This window comes from Rhinolophus hipposideros (assembly GCF_964194185.1).
Source record: "Rhinolophus hipposideros genome assembly, chromosome: 1".
NCBI lineage: Eukaryota > Metazoa > Chordata > Mammalia > Chiroptera > Rhinolophidae > Rhinolophus > Rhinolophus hipposideros.
Genome location: NC_138047.1, coordinates 5,570,549 through 5,584,909, shown reverse-complemented (window position 1 = coordinate 5,584,909; position 14,361 = coordinate 5,570,549). Strand labels below are relative to the sequence as shown.

At 44.6% G+C, this 14,361-nt stretch overlaps 1 protein-coding gene across 47 annotated transcripts in view; it reads left to right on the top strand.

Moving 5' to 3' along the window:
- The window catches only part of CELF2 (CUGBP Elav-like family member 2), a 786,924-nt gene that overhangs the window by 764,340 nt on the left and 8,223 nt on the right, over positions 1–14,361 (top strand). For 23 of the 47 annotated variants that reach the window (XM_081046681.1, XM_081046693.1, XM_081046675.1 and 20 more), the window contains 2 exons: positions 3,838–3,957; positions 10,661–10,858. In XM_081046681.1, the coding sequence (XP_080902807.1) occupies positions 3,838–3,957; positions 10,661–10,858 (318 nt within the window). Of the gene's footprint in view, positions 1–3,837; positions 3,970–10,660; positions 10,859–14,361 lie in introns of all 47 variants that reach the window. The other 24 variants (XM_081046687.1, XM_081046716.1, XM_081046697.1 and 21 more) reach the window with 2 other exon arrangements.

The following is a 14,361-nucleotide window of genomic DNA, read 5'->3' as shown; positions in this document are numbered from 1 at the left end:
ACCACAACTTCTTTATCCATCCGTCTATCAAAGGCCATTTTGGTTCTTTCCATGTCTTGTACACTATAAATAAAGCTGCAATGAACATTGGAGCACACTTGTCTCTATGGCTAAAGGTTTTCAGAATTTTGGGGTAGATACCCAGCAGAGGGATTGCTGGGTCATATGGTAATTCTATTCATAATTTTTTGAGGAACCTTCACACTGCCTTCCATAGCAGCTGTAACAGTCTGCATTCCCACCAACAATGTATGAGGGTTCCTTTTTCTGCACAGCCTCGAAATGAGATTCTTAGTTCATAGATTTTTCTTTTCAGCACTTGGAATATGTCACTCCACTTTCTGGTCCACTGTGCTGAGAAGTCAGCTGTTAATCTTACTGGGATCCCTTATACATGAGTCGTTTTTGCTCTTGCTGATTTTAAGAATTTTCTCTTTATCTTTGGTTTTGAGCATTTTGATTATCGTGTGTCTGAGTATGGATCTCTTATTTATGCTACTTGTAGTCTGTTGACTTTCTTGGAGGTATAAGTTAATGTTTCTTATCAAATTTGGGGATTTTTTTTATCATTATCTCTTTGAATATTTTTTCTGCTCTTTTCCTTCAGTACTCCCATTATATGTATGTTACTGTGCTTAGTGGTGTTCCACATTTCTCTGGAGCTAAGTCTTCTGCCTGCTCAAATCTACTAATAAGTCCTACAGTGATTTTTTTTTCATTTCTGTAATTTGCTTTTCAATTCCAGAATTTCCATTTTGTTCATTTTTATTTCTATCTCTATTGATATTGTCTGATGAAGCATTGTCATCATACCTTTCTTTGATTCTTTAGCAGGTTTTACTTTAGTTCTTTGAACATATTTATAATAGCTGCTTTGATATCTTTTTCTGCTAAGTACAATATCTGGGCCCTCTCAAACACAGTCTCTGTTGCTTGTTTTCCTGTGCGTGGACCACACTTTCCTGTTTCTTTGCACATCTCATAATTTGTTTACAACTGGACATTTTAGGTACATCATATATCATAGCAATTCTGGACACTGATCCTCCTCCTCTCTAGACCTCCTATCCTCAAACCCAGCTTCTTCTTGTTTATTTGCTTAGTGACTTAGCTAGAGTAGTTCAATAAAGTCTGTTCCCCTGCAGTATGCTTCTGCTGTCACTCCTTAGAGGGCAAAACCTTGGGCTGTGAGTGACATTCTTATATTTCCTTTTTCAAATGGTATAATTCTTCCAAATGGCTCTCTGCCTGATCTCCCAGTTAAATTTCTGGTAGATCTGTTTCTATTGTAATGACATGTAGCTGTTAGCTTCCACTAATTTCTAGTTGTTTCACTTGTTGTTTTTGGCCCTGGGGCATAAAATTCCCCCACAGCCTGATTCAGTTAAAGTCATGCCCCTTCACTAGGAAAGTCTTCAAGGCTATTCCTTGTGAAGCTTGCTCTGACTCCATGAGGACTCTTCTTAGCTGTCTCTTTCTCTACTTCTCTCTGTTAAACTCCTAGCTGCTCTGCCATTTTTCCGCTATGGAACTGTAAGTCTCCTCTTAATTGCTCACCACCAAAATGTTTATTGTTTTCAGCAGCACCATATGCTTTTATACCAATATAAATTTGAAAACTTAAACATAAAATACACAAATTCCTAGAAAGCTATGACTTAATAAAAGAGATTGAAGAGGAAAAAGTTGAATAATCCTCTTTATTTCTAATAAAATAATCCTCTTTATTTTATTAGAAAAATAGAATCACTATTTTTAAATCGTGCCATAAAGAAATATCCAGCCCAGATCATTTTTACTGGCAAATTGTACCAAACATTTAAGTTACAAGTAATTTCAATCTTATGCAATCTATTCCAGAAAATGGAAAAATAAGGACATTCTCCCAGTCATTTTAAGAGATTAGCAAAAGCTTGGTAGCAAAACTAAGGACAGTATAAGAAGGAAAAATAAAGGCCTATCATACACAGATGAAAAAATACCATAAACAAGACACTATCACATAACAAAGCCAAGAAATCATGGCTAATTTTGTTAGGTTTAATAATGGTTTGGAGTTTTAAACGAAAATGTCCACAATTTTTAGAGCTTCATAATAAAGTATGTAGGAGTGAGATGGCATAATAAGGTCTGAAATTTGCTTTAAAATACACTTAGAGAGTGGGGGTGGGTTGGTTCTCAAATATTCTAGAATCTGGATATGTGTTTATGGGAGTTTGTTGTGTTATTGTCTTTGTTGTTGTGTGATTATTTATAATTTTCTTTTACAAAAAGAAATAAAGTACACACACATTACAAGGCATCAGAAGCTAATGTCATACATGGACAGAAATGTGACAAGGTGGGAAATTCAGTTTTTAGACATTTGATCTGGCCTCATCCAAAGGGATCCATTGTAAGCAAGGCTGTGTGGTCTGGAGACAGAGCAGGGATGAGCTCCCACTGCACAGCTCCCACTGCACATCCATCCAGGAGGATGGATGAAGTTCCTATCCAGGCTACGTGGAAGGGAAGTGCTCATACAGGGATTTCACAGCTAGAAATGAGCAAAGGTCTTCTTTTAGCTGTGGTTACAGTTGAGCTTAGCCTGTATCTCCATCATTAATATAAAGATGATGTGTGTGAAAAAATTCAGCAGATTGTAAGGCTCTACAAATGTAAAATACTTGAAATGTTATTTACAGAAGCAATTTTAAGTGTAAAAAGGAAAGAGGACAACTACTTTGGAAAACAGTTTCATGTTTCTTCAAAATGTGAAACATAAATTTATCACATGACCCAGCAAGCCCAGTCCTATGTGTCTTCTCAAGAGAACTGAAAACATGTCCACACAAAAACTGGTACAACATGTTCATAGCATCATTATTCATAAAATGTTCCCAAAGGGGAAACAACCAAAATGTCCACTACTGATATTTTACTGAATATTTTACTGAATATTTTTTTAAAAGGTGGTGTTTCTGTATAGTGGAACACTATTCAGCAATAAAAAGGGAGCAAGCACTGACACAGGCTACAACAGGGATGAGCTTTGAAAACATTTTTCGGAGTGAAAGAGGACAGTCAGTGAAGGTGGCATATTGTGAAATGTCCATACTGGGCAAATCCAGAAGCACAGAAAGCAGATCAGTGGTTGCCAGTGTCAAAGGACATGGGTTTCCTTGGAGGATAATAAAAATGTTCTAACATTAGATATTAGCGCTGGTTGCACAACTCTGCGAATGTGCTAAAAACCACGGAGTTGTACACCTGAAAGGGGTATATTTTATGGTATGTGAATTATATCCCAATAAAACTGTCATTTAAAAAGGGGGTGGAGGAGAACAGGGGAAGGAGAATTTGGCCCAAAATGATTTCATCTCATCATTCCACCCTTCTGTTACCACCACCACCACCACAAGGGTCCTGAAGTCTTCTGTCCAACTCAGGATGGTGCGTGTTTTGTTTTGTTTCGTTTTGTTTTGTCTTCATTGAGAAAATGCCACATCCAAAGCAGAATCAATAAGCCAAGAATTGCCATGTGACTCCCCCACCCCTTTGCTGGTTACCCTGGACGAGGCTGTCCTGAAGTGGTGCCACTGAGAGCTCAGCCCCCCAGCGGGATAGGTGTCCTCTTCTCAAGTTGCCCCTCCTAACCAGCGGTGAGCGCATTCACTGGTGATTTGTATTAATCACCAAGTGTAACTTCAAACTGCCACAAGTACAGCCCCGTAAGTCTTCACCACAAATACAAACACGACTCCGGCGCCCTCTGCTGTGGTGAGACTGAGCACTTCCCAGGCCAGCTGGCCTTTACTCATCTTGTGCTTTCTCTCCACTCCTCCTCTTGTTTTCCAGTGGCTGCTTCAACTCCCAACTCCACTGCTGGTGCAGCCATGAACTCTTTGACCTCTCTGGGGACTCTGCAAGGACTGGCGGGAGCCACTGTTGGACTGAACAACATTAATGCACTAGCAGGTACCATAAACTGTGAGTACTCGCTGCTCTGGTGGACAGCCTTCCCCCAAATTCTCCACAGGAAATGGTCAGCCGGAAGTGACCTAAGAGGGATCCGTAATGGGAGAACTAAAACTTGGGATGGAGGAGCGCATGCATTCATAGGCAGACGCTGTCCAGGTTCACTTTGTCGCAAAAAAAAAACTCAACCACTCCCCACCCCATTTTTTCTGATATGGGCTATGTGCAGCTCCAGCCAGAGATTTCTGTGGTTGGCAGTTTTGCAGGTTTCGAGGACTGTGGTTTTGGATTTGTGCTGTCCTGAGACAATGTTAATAAGAGAAAACTTGACGGACAAATCAGGACGCCTGGGTCCAGCTCTGAACCTGCCAGCAGTTATCTGCAGGGTCTTAGGCAAATCACTCCCAGCTCTGAGTTGCAGAGTCCCATTTGAAAATTGGAAGTTCTGATGGTCTTAAAACATTCTTAAAAGTGCCCTCTGGCTCTAAACTGCAGTCATGACAGTGACTCATGTGGCCGGGTGGGGGGGGGCAGTGAGGCCTTGGAAAGATGGGAATTCAGCTGAGCGGAGAGGAGGTCTGGAGTCTTACTTCCCACCCATAGGCATGGGTCAGTCTAAGCAGTGTGGCCCCAAAGGGGCGTCGCATACAGAATTCACTTAGTTCTGAAAGCTAGGGACTCACCGAAGGACTATAGGTTCTGTCCTACATCTCTTACCCGCTTCTGGCACGTAGATCTACAGGGAAAATTAGTATCCAGCCAGGAGAAAAGTATACTGTAGGTTCATGCTTGGCGGTGGCTCCTGAGTGGGTGGGGGAAGGGAGGCATGGGGGGGCAGTCCTCAGCTCAGAGGGGACACCTCATTTGCCTTTCCCTCAGTTTGGACCCCTTAGATGCCTGAGAGTAGCCAAGCCCCACAGGTCCATGACAGTCTATAGAGATTCTGATTTGGGCGTTCAACTACCTACCATGCAGCCCAAGCAACCCAACACTGCCTATTTTAAGCATTAAAAAGGGACCTTGGCAAGCTGCCCTGTTTTAAGCCATGATTCAATAAGTGAACTTCTTTTAAAGGGTGATCAAACAATACGATTTTCTTAAAAAGGCAAAAAACAAAAAGATATCCCAGTAATCCTATACTTTAAAAGCTTAAAAAGAATAGCTTGCAATTTATTTGGTAAAAAAGAACCTAGAACTCATCCAAATGAAGACTAACTTTTATAATCCTGATAAGAAAATAAATCTTATAGAGTAGGAAATTTTCAGGTTTATTAAATCCTTTTATTCAGATGTTCTGGGGAAAACAAACAAAAACTTGGACTAGTTTTACTTGACCAAAGGCCAAAAAAAAAAAAGGAAAGAAAAGAAAAACACGCTTCCTTCCAGCTATGACGGCTCTTGATTAGCAAATAATACATGAAGGACAGGTAACCTTAGGACAGCAGAATATTTTATTCCAGTAAAACTGCCTCCAGCTCCCCCTTCCCAGCAGCCCAGGAGCCCTCACTGCCGTGACCCGTTTCTGACCTTGTTCTGCAGACGCTCCAGCCCACTTGCCCTCGGTTGCAGGTGTGTGTGTTTGCACACAGCCTTTCATGCCGCTTCTCTTGCCCCAGGACCTAGTTCCCCTAAAACAAGGACTCTGATTTGATCGCCTGCCTGTCCTTGGTCTGCAAAGTACCAGGCCAGTGGGAGTGGCTGTCCTCCTCAGCACGCGCTCATGACTGCTGTGTGTCGTCTTGTCGTCTCGTCCTCTCGTCTGTGCGTCCCGCTCTCGCCATCCTGTTCTGTTGTACTCTGCGGGGTTTTTCCATCGTTCTAAGGGGCTTAAGAGGGTTTTGGTTGAATGGCAGAAAAACCATGACTACTTCTTGTGTGGGGTCTGTGTTATACAAATTTTGCTTCTGGCAAGGACAACAGGCATACGTTGTTTGGTTTTTTAAATTCTTTGCCATTGGGTTAACAGATGTATGTGTGGTTCAAGGGAAATTAAGCACATTTCCAGTGTCAAGTTACCGCTACCAACCAGAAAGTACAAGGAGGAACCGAGGGAATGTTTAATTAAACCAAAAATCATGCCCAAACACAAACCTGTTCTTTCTGATTTGGTGAATATCACTAGTGCAGGGTTATTGAACGATCCCAGCAATGGCTCGGAGCTAGTATTTACTTCTTGTCTCAAACACCAAGGAACAACCTTGTAATAGAGTGCCCTCTTTCAGACCATTCTCCCTCAACAGATGTGCTACCACTTGCCCTACCAGATAATTCTCAAAGCAGGCAGTCAGGAGACGCTGACCTGGACAGAGGCAGTTTCTGAAACAGTTGGCCTCAGCTTCCATCTTATTGCCGTTTCTTATCCCACTCCACCCAGAAACCATTACGAGCTTCCAGAAGAAGCGTCTTCTGGTTTTCTGAATAGAGCCAACTCTTTTCCATGGACAAAGGAGCCAGGAAGAAAGTAGGTAGATGGAATCTAATTAATTGCCGAAGTAGCTTAATTTTACTTTCTTCCCTGCCAGATGGCCCCTCACTGCCCCCCAAAATAAAGTTTTGGTTCATAGACATGTAGCTACATTGAACTGAATTTAACCTTCTTTTTCTTCCTTTACACATTCATGAATGGAGGGGCTAAAAAAAAAAAAAAAATACAGGACCCTAAAGCTAAAAGCAGAAATGGGCCAGATGAGAAGAAGGAGGTGGGTGATTCACTCTCAGAGCTGAGTCATGGATCATTTGAGGGTCCTCCAGGCATGTTTTGCATATTATGTCTGTCTGAACTGAGATTAAGAAAATATTTTTTGCAGATATGTCACCGAGAGTCTGTATCTGATTTTGTGTTTAAATGTATTTTTCCTTGTTTAAATGGCACAATTCTTCCAAATGGCTTACCCATACAGTGCTTAAAATTATGATGGTCTGACTATAACCAGCCACAAATGCTTGGTGAATAGTGTTTATGGAAATATTTCCTGTAAAGGAGAGAAAAGAGAAGATGCACTGAGCATATTATTGTGGTTTGTCACCCTTTATTTGCACTGTGAAATGACTGTTTTAATCTGTATTGTTGGACTCTATAAAGATACACATAGTTGGATCCAAACATAAGCGCACACAACCTCTCACTTGTGACCAGATGTCACAAGTACAAACACCATTAATTGTACATATTCATACTCACCAACCCTGGTTCTAGACGTTTGATACTGAAATTCTCATACCAGCTTGCAGCTTAGAAGGATATACTTCATCTGCACCAGGGCGACTTATCCCAGTAACTAGATTCCAGAAGGGTGAGAACATAATGAACACGTTTCTCGCTTCTGCTCTGTATTCAGTACGACGCCTGGCAGAGTGGCTTGCACAGTGCTGTGGTTTGCTGACAGGGCTCTGCCTCCAGCTGCCCGCTGCAGCACCACCTTCACAGCGGCCACAAGTGTTCACGCTCTTGTACGTGGGTAGGTCCTTCTGTGTCATTGGCACAGATTTACTCAGGACTCTCACAGCTCCTCGGGTCTCCCTCAGTTGGAGAAAAATTAAGTTTAAAGCACTTAGTAGGGAAGATACGCATTGGTAGACCATTTGCAAAGACCTTCCCTTGGCTAGGTTTGGCACATCTGTCACTTTGTCCCAGCCCTCCACATCCAAATAGCTTTCAGGGGAACCAGATTAAATGGGACGAAATGATCAATCCATTTGGCCTTTTCAAAGAAAAGCCCTATTCTTTTAAGGGGAACATTTTATTCAGCTTAACCTTCTACAAGCCCGTTTCTGTGGTCCAAAGTTTTTGGATGTAACCAGATACCACCAGCAATTGACAAGAGTTATCTTTTATATAATGATTATTTAATACAGAATAACGTTAAATAATTCCCAGGAGTAACTCTCAGAGGTTGAAATCTTTCTTTGATAGTCCTTCAAATTCTGCCAGGTAATCAATGGCCTATTCTGCCTTGGCTGTTGGCAAACACACACAGCAGAATTTCCACGAGAGTTTTGATCTGAAATATTCTCTTATAAATGCACTTGTACTTGTTAGACTTTTCGTCCTTATGTTTTGTTCACCAGAATGGTTAGACGGGGGAGGAGAGCCCTGGGCTGGCGGCCCTGACTAGTCCTCTTTGGTATCAGCGCCCCTTTCCTCAGTGCCTCCACTGCCAGCTCTCTCCCCACTCCAGGCAGGTAAGGCCACCCGTGACCATCTCCCACACACATGGAATCAGCGGAGCAGGAAGAACCTTCAGGAAGCAGATTTGCCCTGAGGTGTAGGCCAAAACCTCGCTAACCCATGTGGAATGTGGGCAGGAGTGAGGGTGTAGCTGGACTGTCACCTGCTGGAGCTGTAAGCCACTCAGGACTAGTCCTGAAGCGTCATCCAGTCTTTCGAGAGCATGAAGTTCACTCGTGTTTCATGAGAACAACACAACACATGGCAAAAAGGGGGAAAGAGAAGATAATTCACGTGACCAGGGAGTCGGGCACCAGTGGCCATGGTCGTGGCATCCACTGTGTGGCAGCCCTCGGCGAAGCCGGGCCGCAGAAGCTGCAAGCACAGGAAGGCAGCCCTGGCGTCTCACAGGCAGGGCCCCGAGCACACAGCGCAGGCGAGCGATGCTATGCTGTCAGCCATCCCACTGATGGCGGGAAATTCGGACCCCTTCGTAGCGGCGCTTCCGTGTCCGGCCCAGCTCTGCCAGGCCGCTGTGCCCACGTAACTCTGCGGGCTGCCATGCACACCTGGAAAGTGGCACGTCACTGCTCACTTGCCTCCTAGAATTTCTTCCCACACAGGAACCATCTTTTCAGAGAGCTGAGCCACGACGTGACCCTAGCACCTATTAACAGCCTGACAAAAAAAGCGGCACTTGTCAACTGTGCCCCACTCTTCCTGAGTTATTTTACACCCTCCTCTCACCTCTCTCAGAAAAGAAACACTGGTGTTTCTTTGCACTCATACAAGTACTGGGAGGTGAGGATGAAATGAGACCAAGAGGAAAAGAGCAGTTACTCCCCATCCCTTCAGTAGCCGTAACAATAACGGATGGGTGGGAGAGTCAGACAAGTAAATGGGATTGGTTGGTGTCTGAAGGATCGTTTAATTAGGACAAACTATGTCTAAGCTCTTCACAGCACTTATTTGCATGACGGAAAACAGTTATGAAGTGAGAGGGAAGAGACTCCTTCCTGAGAGACTTAGAGCAGAGCCAGCAGAACCTCTGCTGGCCAGCACCTCCATCCGCAGGGTACCACTACCCAGGGCCCAACTCTGTCTCCTCGAGCCCCCCAGGAAGGCCGCCAGGCCTGCGGCACTGGGAGACCCGTCTCCTGGGGCACGACGGTCCGACTCAGAGCTTGTGTGGAATCCTTTCAATGCAATAGCCGAAGTCATCCAGATGCCAGAGACACGTCTTTGCTGAGGATGGCCAGGAGAAACGGCGATGGGGTGTGGAGGTGACTCTGGCACAGGACCCCTCCCTCCAAGGACTTCGGGCCTCCTTACCTTAGTTGTCTGTTCTCACTGCACTTCCTGCCCCTCGTTCCCTGTTGGTCATCTTGGCTGTTGCACCAGCCCTGATCAATAGCCCTAATCCCTTCAGTATTTTCATTAGTGTTTTCAGTTAAGTTCTCCCCAGAAACGTAGACGGAACCAAAGGCAATTATGATGTCACCTCTTCCATTTCCTGAGTTCCTATGGAAGTTAACACTCTATAAAGCCTTGCTTGCTTTGATTCAGGACTCAGGGAAAATATGACACACTCAGCAACCATAACAGAGCCAAAAAGCAGCCAGGATACAAGGGAAAAAAAGCAAAAAGTGTGCTGGCCAGCATCCACTTCACGTGCGTGAAGAGCAAAGATCCAGCTAGTAGACCCAGGTGTCACTTCAGGTGACTGAAAGGCATGACACGGAGCTCCGCCACTGGCAGAAGCCCCAGTTACATGGGCACTGATTTGCAGTCGTGTGCCTGCCTGCCTGCCTGTCTGTCTGTCTGTCTGTCTGTCAGGCCCAGCATACTGCATAAGCAACTTCAGTTCTCTGCAGCTGAGGGAAGGGTCCAGGCTTTCCCTGTGCCTTACATTTTCAGCAGCGAGGCTGTTCCTGAGCTTCTGTCCTGAGAACGTTCTTCCGTTCAGGAAAGCCCGTTAGTGGAACTGCCCATCCACTGGGTTATGGAGGACAGAGCTTGTCTTCTCTGCCATTTCCCCATCAGAGAGCTGACGGGAGAAAAGTTGTATCTTGTCCTTTCCTCCTGAACCCCTCGAGCCATCCCTTGGCTCCTCAGAACGTCCAGTAAATGGATTTGAGTGCACGGCTGTTCCCGGCCTAATCTCGTCATGTGCCCACCTGCTTACGAGCTCTAAGAAGCAGGAGGCGTTTGTTTCCAAAGCACCACAGTACTTGCCAGTAGCACCTGCATGGGAGGGGGATGAGCTGTGTGACTGCAGCGTGTGGGTGACGTCTGACCGCCGGCCTGGGGCGCAGGGGGTTGGAGCTGGGGGCGTGGGGTTGCTGCTGCTGTCGTCTGTGCCGTTGCCATTACCGTGGCTGAGTCGCAGTTTCATTTTTCCTCCATTTCGGCTTCGTTGGCGCTGGCTGCATGCACTTGCTGTGTTGTACTGTGTCAGATGATTCTCTAACTTCCTTTGGAAAGCACTAATGAAAAGTGCTGTTTCTCTTCTCTATTGTTGGGTTTTTTGTAAAGTTGCTCAAATGCTCTCAGGTATGGCGGCTCTGAATGGAGGACTTGGCGCCACGGGCTTGACGAATGGCACGGCAGGCACCATGGACGCCCTCAGCCAGGCCTACTCAGGGATCCAGCAGTACGCGGCGGCCGCACTGCCCACGCTGTACAGCCAGAGCCTGCTGCAGCAGCAGAGCGCCGCGGGCAGCCAGAAGGAAGGTACGTGCCACCTCGGCCGGGGCGCGGCCTGCTGATGCACGTTTGCAAAGAAACTGCACCGAGCCAGAATCACAGAGGCGGCAACTGTGTTATTTCTGCGTTATTTCCGACAGGTTTTATGAAACCTGACAAGCCTAAACCATTTTAGTCTTCTTTCCAGTTCAGTCTTATATTTCTTTCATATTTTAATTTTTCACCTACCTCTCAAGAGGGAATTCTCATCCACTGTGTGTTTATATGCAATTGCTTAGTAGTTACTGCCGTCAAAAAATTGCCAGGAACCCCTGTCCCACGTCAGCATTATGTCTCCCCTCATTCCTAAACTCATCAGGAGGTCGACCCAGTCCTCTGTCCTCTAGGATGACACTTTCTCTGCAAGCCCCAGGCCTCTCAGAGCCCACACAGCTGAGGTTGTAGCTGGCCTCTTACCATTTCCCCGAAAATAAGACGTAACCAGGAAAGAAGCCCTAGCATGATTTTTCAGGAAGACATCCCCTGAACGTAAGCCCTAATGACTCTTTTGGAGCAAAAATTAATATAAGGTCCAGTCTTATTTTAGGGGAAACACGGTAGTAGGTAATGCTTTCCAGGTTAATGATAAAATCCACCATGAGGATAGACTTGGTCTTTAATTGGGGGTCTTCTAGGGAAGCAAATAAGAGATTGATCGCCTTGCTTCTCTGACAATAAAGCAAAAGAAACGTCAGCAAGTTAATGCTACGAATAAATTAAAGCTAATTATAAAAGAGTTAATGAGCTAGTCCAAGTAGGAAGAGCTTGTCTCTTTTTCTTCCCGTTGGTTTCTTCTTCCTTAACTGAAGTTGCTTTGAAGCAAAATCTGCAACGTGGTATTATTCTCTGACTTGTTTAGAATATGGGCAAAGCAGTTAGAATAGGAAGTACTGCCTGAGAAGTTTTAAAATTTCTTTCCCTTCCCCTTTTCCCTCATCCCTAGTTCAAAACTGGTTTTTCCTGAACATTTTGACATTAAACATGGTATTCTATAAAGAAATAGTTTTCCTTTGTGAAGTTGTGGATTTTAAAGGGGACACAGCTTTAAAGATACTCATGTGTAACAAACGCTTTTCCTGTTTATAAGTAACAACGTTAAAAATGAAAGATATGTGACAATCTAAGTTATTTTTCAATATTTCAACTTTCTCTTTACTCTTGTTCATGACTGATTTTTTTACTCTTGGTTATGGTAGAACTTGTAACACAGGCACAATTGTCCGGACAACTGCGTTTCCCCAGGCGTGTGGAGATGCTGTGTCATAAATACACGACTTCCCAAAGAAAAGCTTGTGTTGAGGTCCCTTTGTTGGGGGTCTGACTACCATGGTGACAAATTAGGGCTGTAGGATGGTCTCGTAAGATATTAAAATCCTCAGAAGAGACCCTAAAAGCCAGCTCCCTTGTATGTGTTTTAGAAAATCTTGGTTATCTCTCCATTACCTACCAGTGCTTTACAGCAAACTGCAGAGCCTGTGTTGCTGAGAAAACATCACCGTGACTCAGAATTCAGTGGTTTAAGGATAAATTCTGGGCCCTGAAACAACATTTATCTCAGTTGCTTCACCCCAGTCCACTGCTATAAAGTTAGTCCACGCCTTGAGTTTTTGGAATGGCCTGAGCAGTGATTAATCCTCGGGGATTGATGAGAAATAGTTTGAAATGATGGCTGCCAGCTCCAGATTGTATCTATTTAGGTATACAGGCTACCAGTAGCATGCTTTAGGGGTTTTGATTTGTTGTGGTGCTTCTTTGGTTCAGTTATTTTCAGTCATTTCTCACCTTCTCATACCTCTCTTCTGATCATGTTCTTCTCACCCAGGTAACATGAGCTCAAGAAATTTAAACCATCTTAACGTTAGTTTAACTAAACATAATGTAAAAGGCAAGTTACACTGGGAAGGAAGGAACATCCCATAATGAATCTAAAGAGATTTCTAGATCTATTTTCTACCACATAGTTCTGTCCTTTAGTCAAGACAGTTGAAAGTCAACTTGATCTGCTTGGTCAGGTACCCTGGTGTATGTTTTCCCACAAGAACACAAGCCAGTCTGGCAGCTGGTTTGAATACGTTCCCCAGCTAAATCGTCTGAAGCGTTATGGCTTCCCTATAGATCTAAATCCGGGAAAGCCGACCACCTCTGCTGCCTAAGTATCCTCTGACCTCTTCCACACCTTCCATCTTCCCAAGTCTGCAGTAGGCAAGTCACGCACACAAGTGGGTAGAGCCCCCGGCACCAGCGGGAAGCTGGTGGGCACTGGCGTCTGATACAGATGCCCCCAGTGCTTTCTACTACATCGCATGCCCTGTGAGAAACACAAACCAGGAACAGCAGCTGCCAGCCAGCTGCGTGCAGCCAGCAGTGTAACGCAGAGAACTCTAACAAGTTAAAATAACATGTACTGGGAAAAAACGGAGGAATGTGTGATTTGTCAGCCGGTTTTTACTACAGGGAGAGTTGAGGAGGCGAGGTGGAACCCTCAAAACAATTTTTTTTGTTTACTCACCCTTGGCACCGATGGCAGCAGCCGCCTTCATCGCATATAAGAGAGCTGCTCCCTGTCAAGTCTTTGTCTCATTTTAGTGTTAACAGTGTTAGCGGTTTGCAAAATCAAACCCTTTCTTGGTGATAGGAAAAATTGGGGTTCAACAGTAGGACCTGGTGACATTTTTCCAGGCAAAATGATGACTAAGGGGACAAAGCCTGCTTCGGTTTCCCTGTCTTCATGTCGTCTAGGACCGCTGTCGCCAGGGGTACGTTCAGAATGTACAGCCATCTAGAGCCTGCCGTCAGCTGTCATAGTGCATCAAAACGGCACTTTCTCCCAGGCTGCAGGAGGTGAGATGACCTCACACTTCACACTGGGTCCCATTCATCCTCATTTATGCATTTGGCTCTTTTCCTTGGAAGGGATATTCAATCGGGGCAGTGCCACACTTGCCCAGCATCCACATTGCAAAGGACGGGTGTGGCATAGTACGCTCAGAACACCCATTTCCAGTGGTAGAGTTTCGTGGCTATTCACATCAAGTTTTCACTTTTTCAGAGTGTTGTTTTGTTTTGTTTTTCAAATAAAACCAGGAGACATTTGGGGACCAAAGCCTGCAATTGTGTCCCTTTAAATACAGACTGCCTCCTTCCTTTGCACTGGAATGTGGATAAGTCCATGGAAATTATAAGCAATATAGAAAGTTGGAGAGGCCATGTTGACAAAGGAAGAAATGCTTGGTCTGTAGCTTCAGAAATCTGTCTCAAGTCTTCCTTGTGAAAAGTCCTATTCGTTAGAACACTTAATGATTTTTATTTTTTTTTTTTGTAGGAAGAAACTTAGTTTGACTTTTCTTTGAAAAATGTTTGTTCCTTTTATTTGTACACAGTTCTTTTTACCATACTTTTATTTTTCTTGGATGCAGACACAGGGATTCCCACCCACCCACTGACCCACCCACTGCAGCCTGTGCCCTGGGGCTTCCCCACGGGGCTGCCAG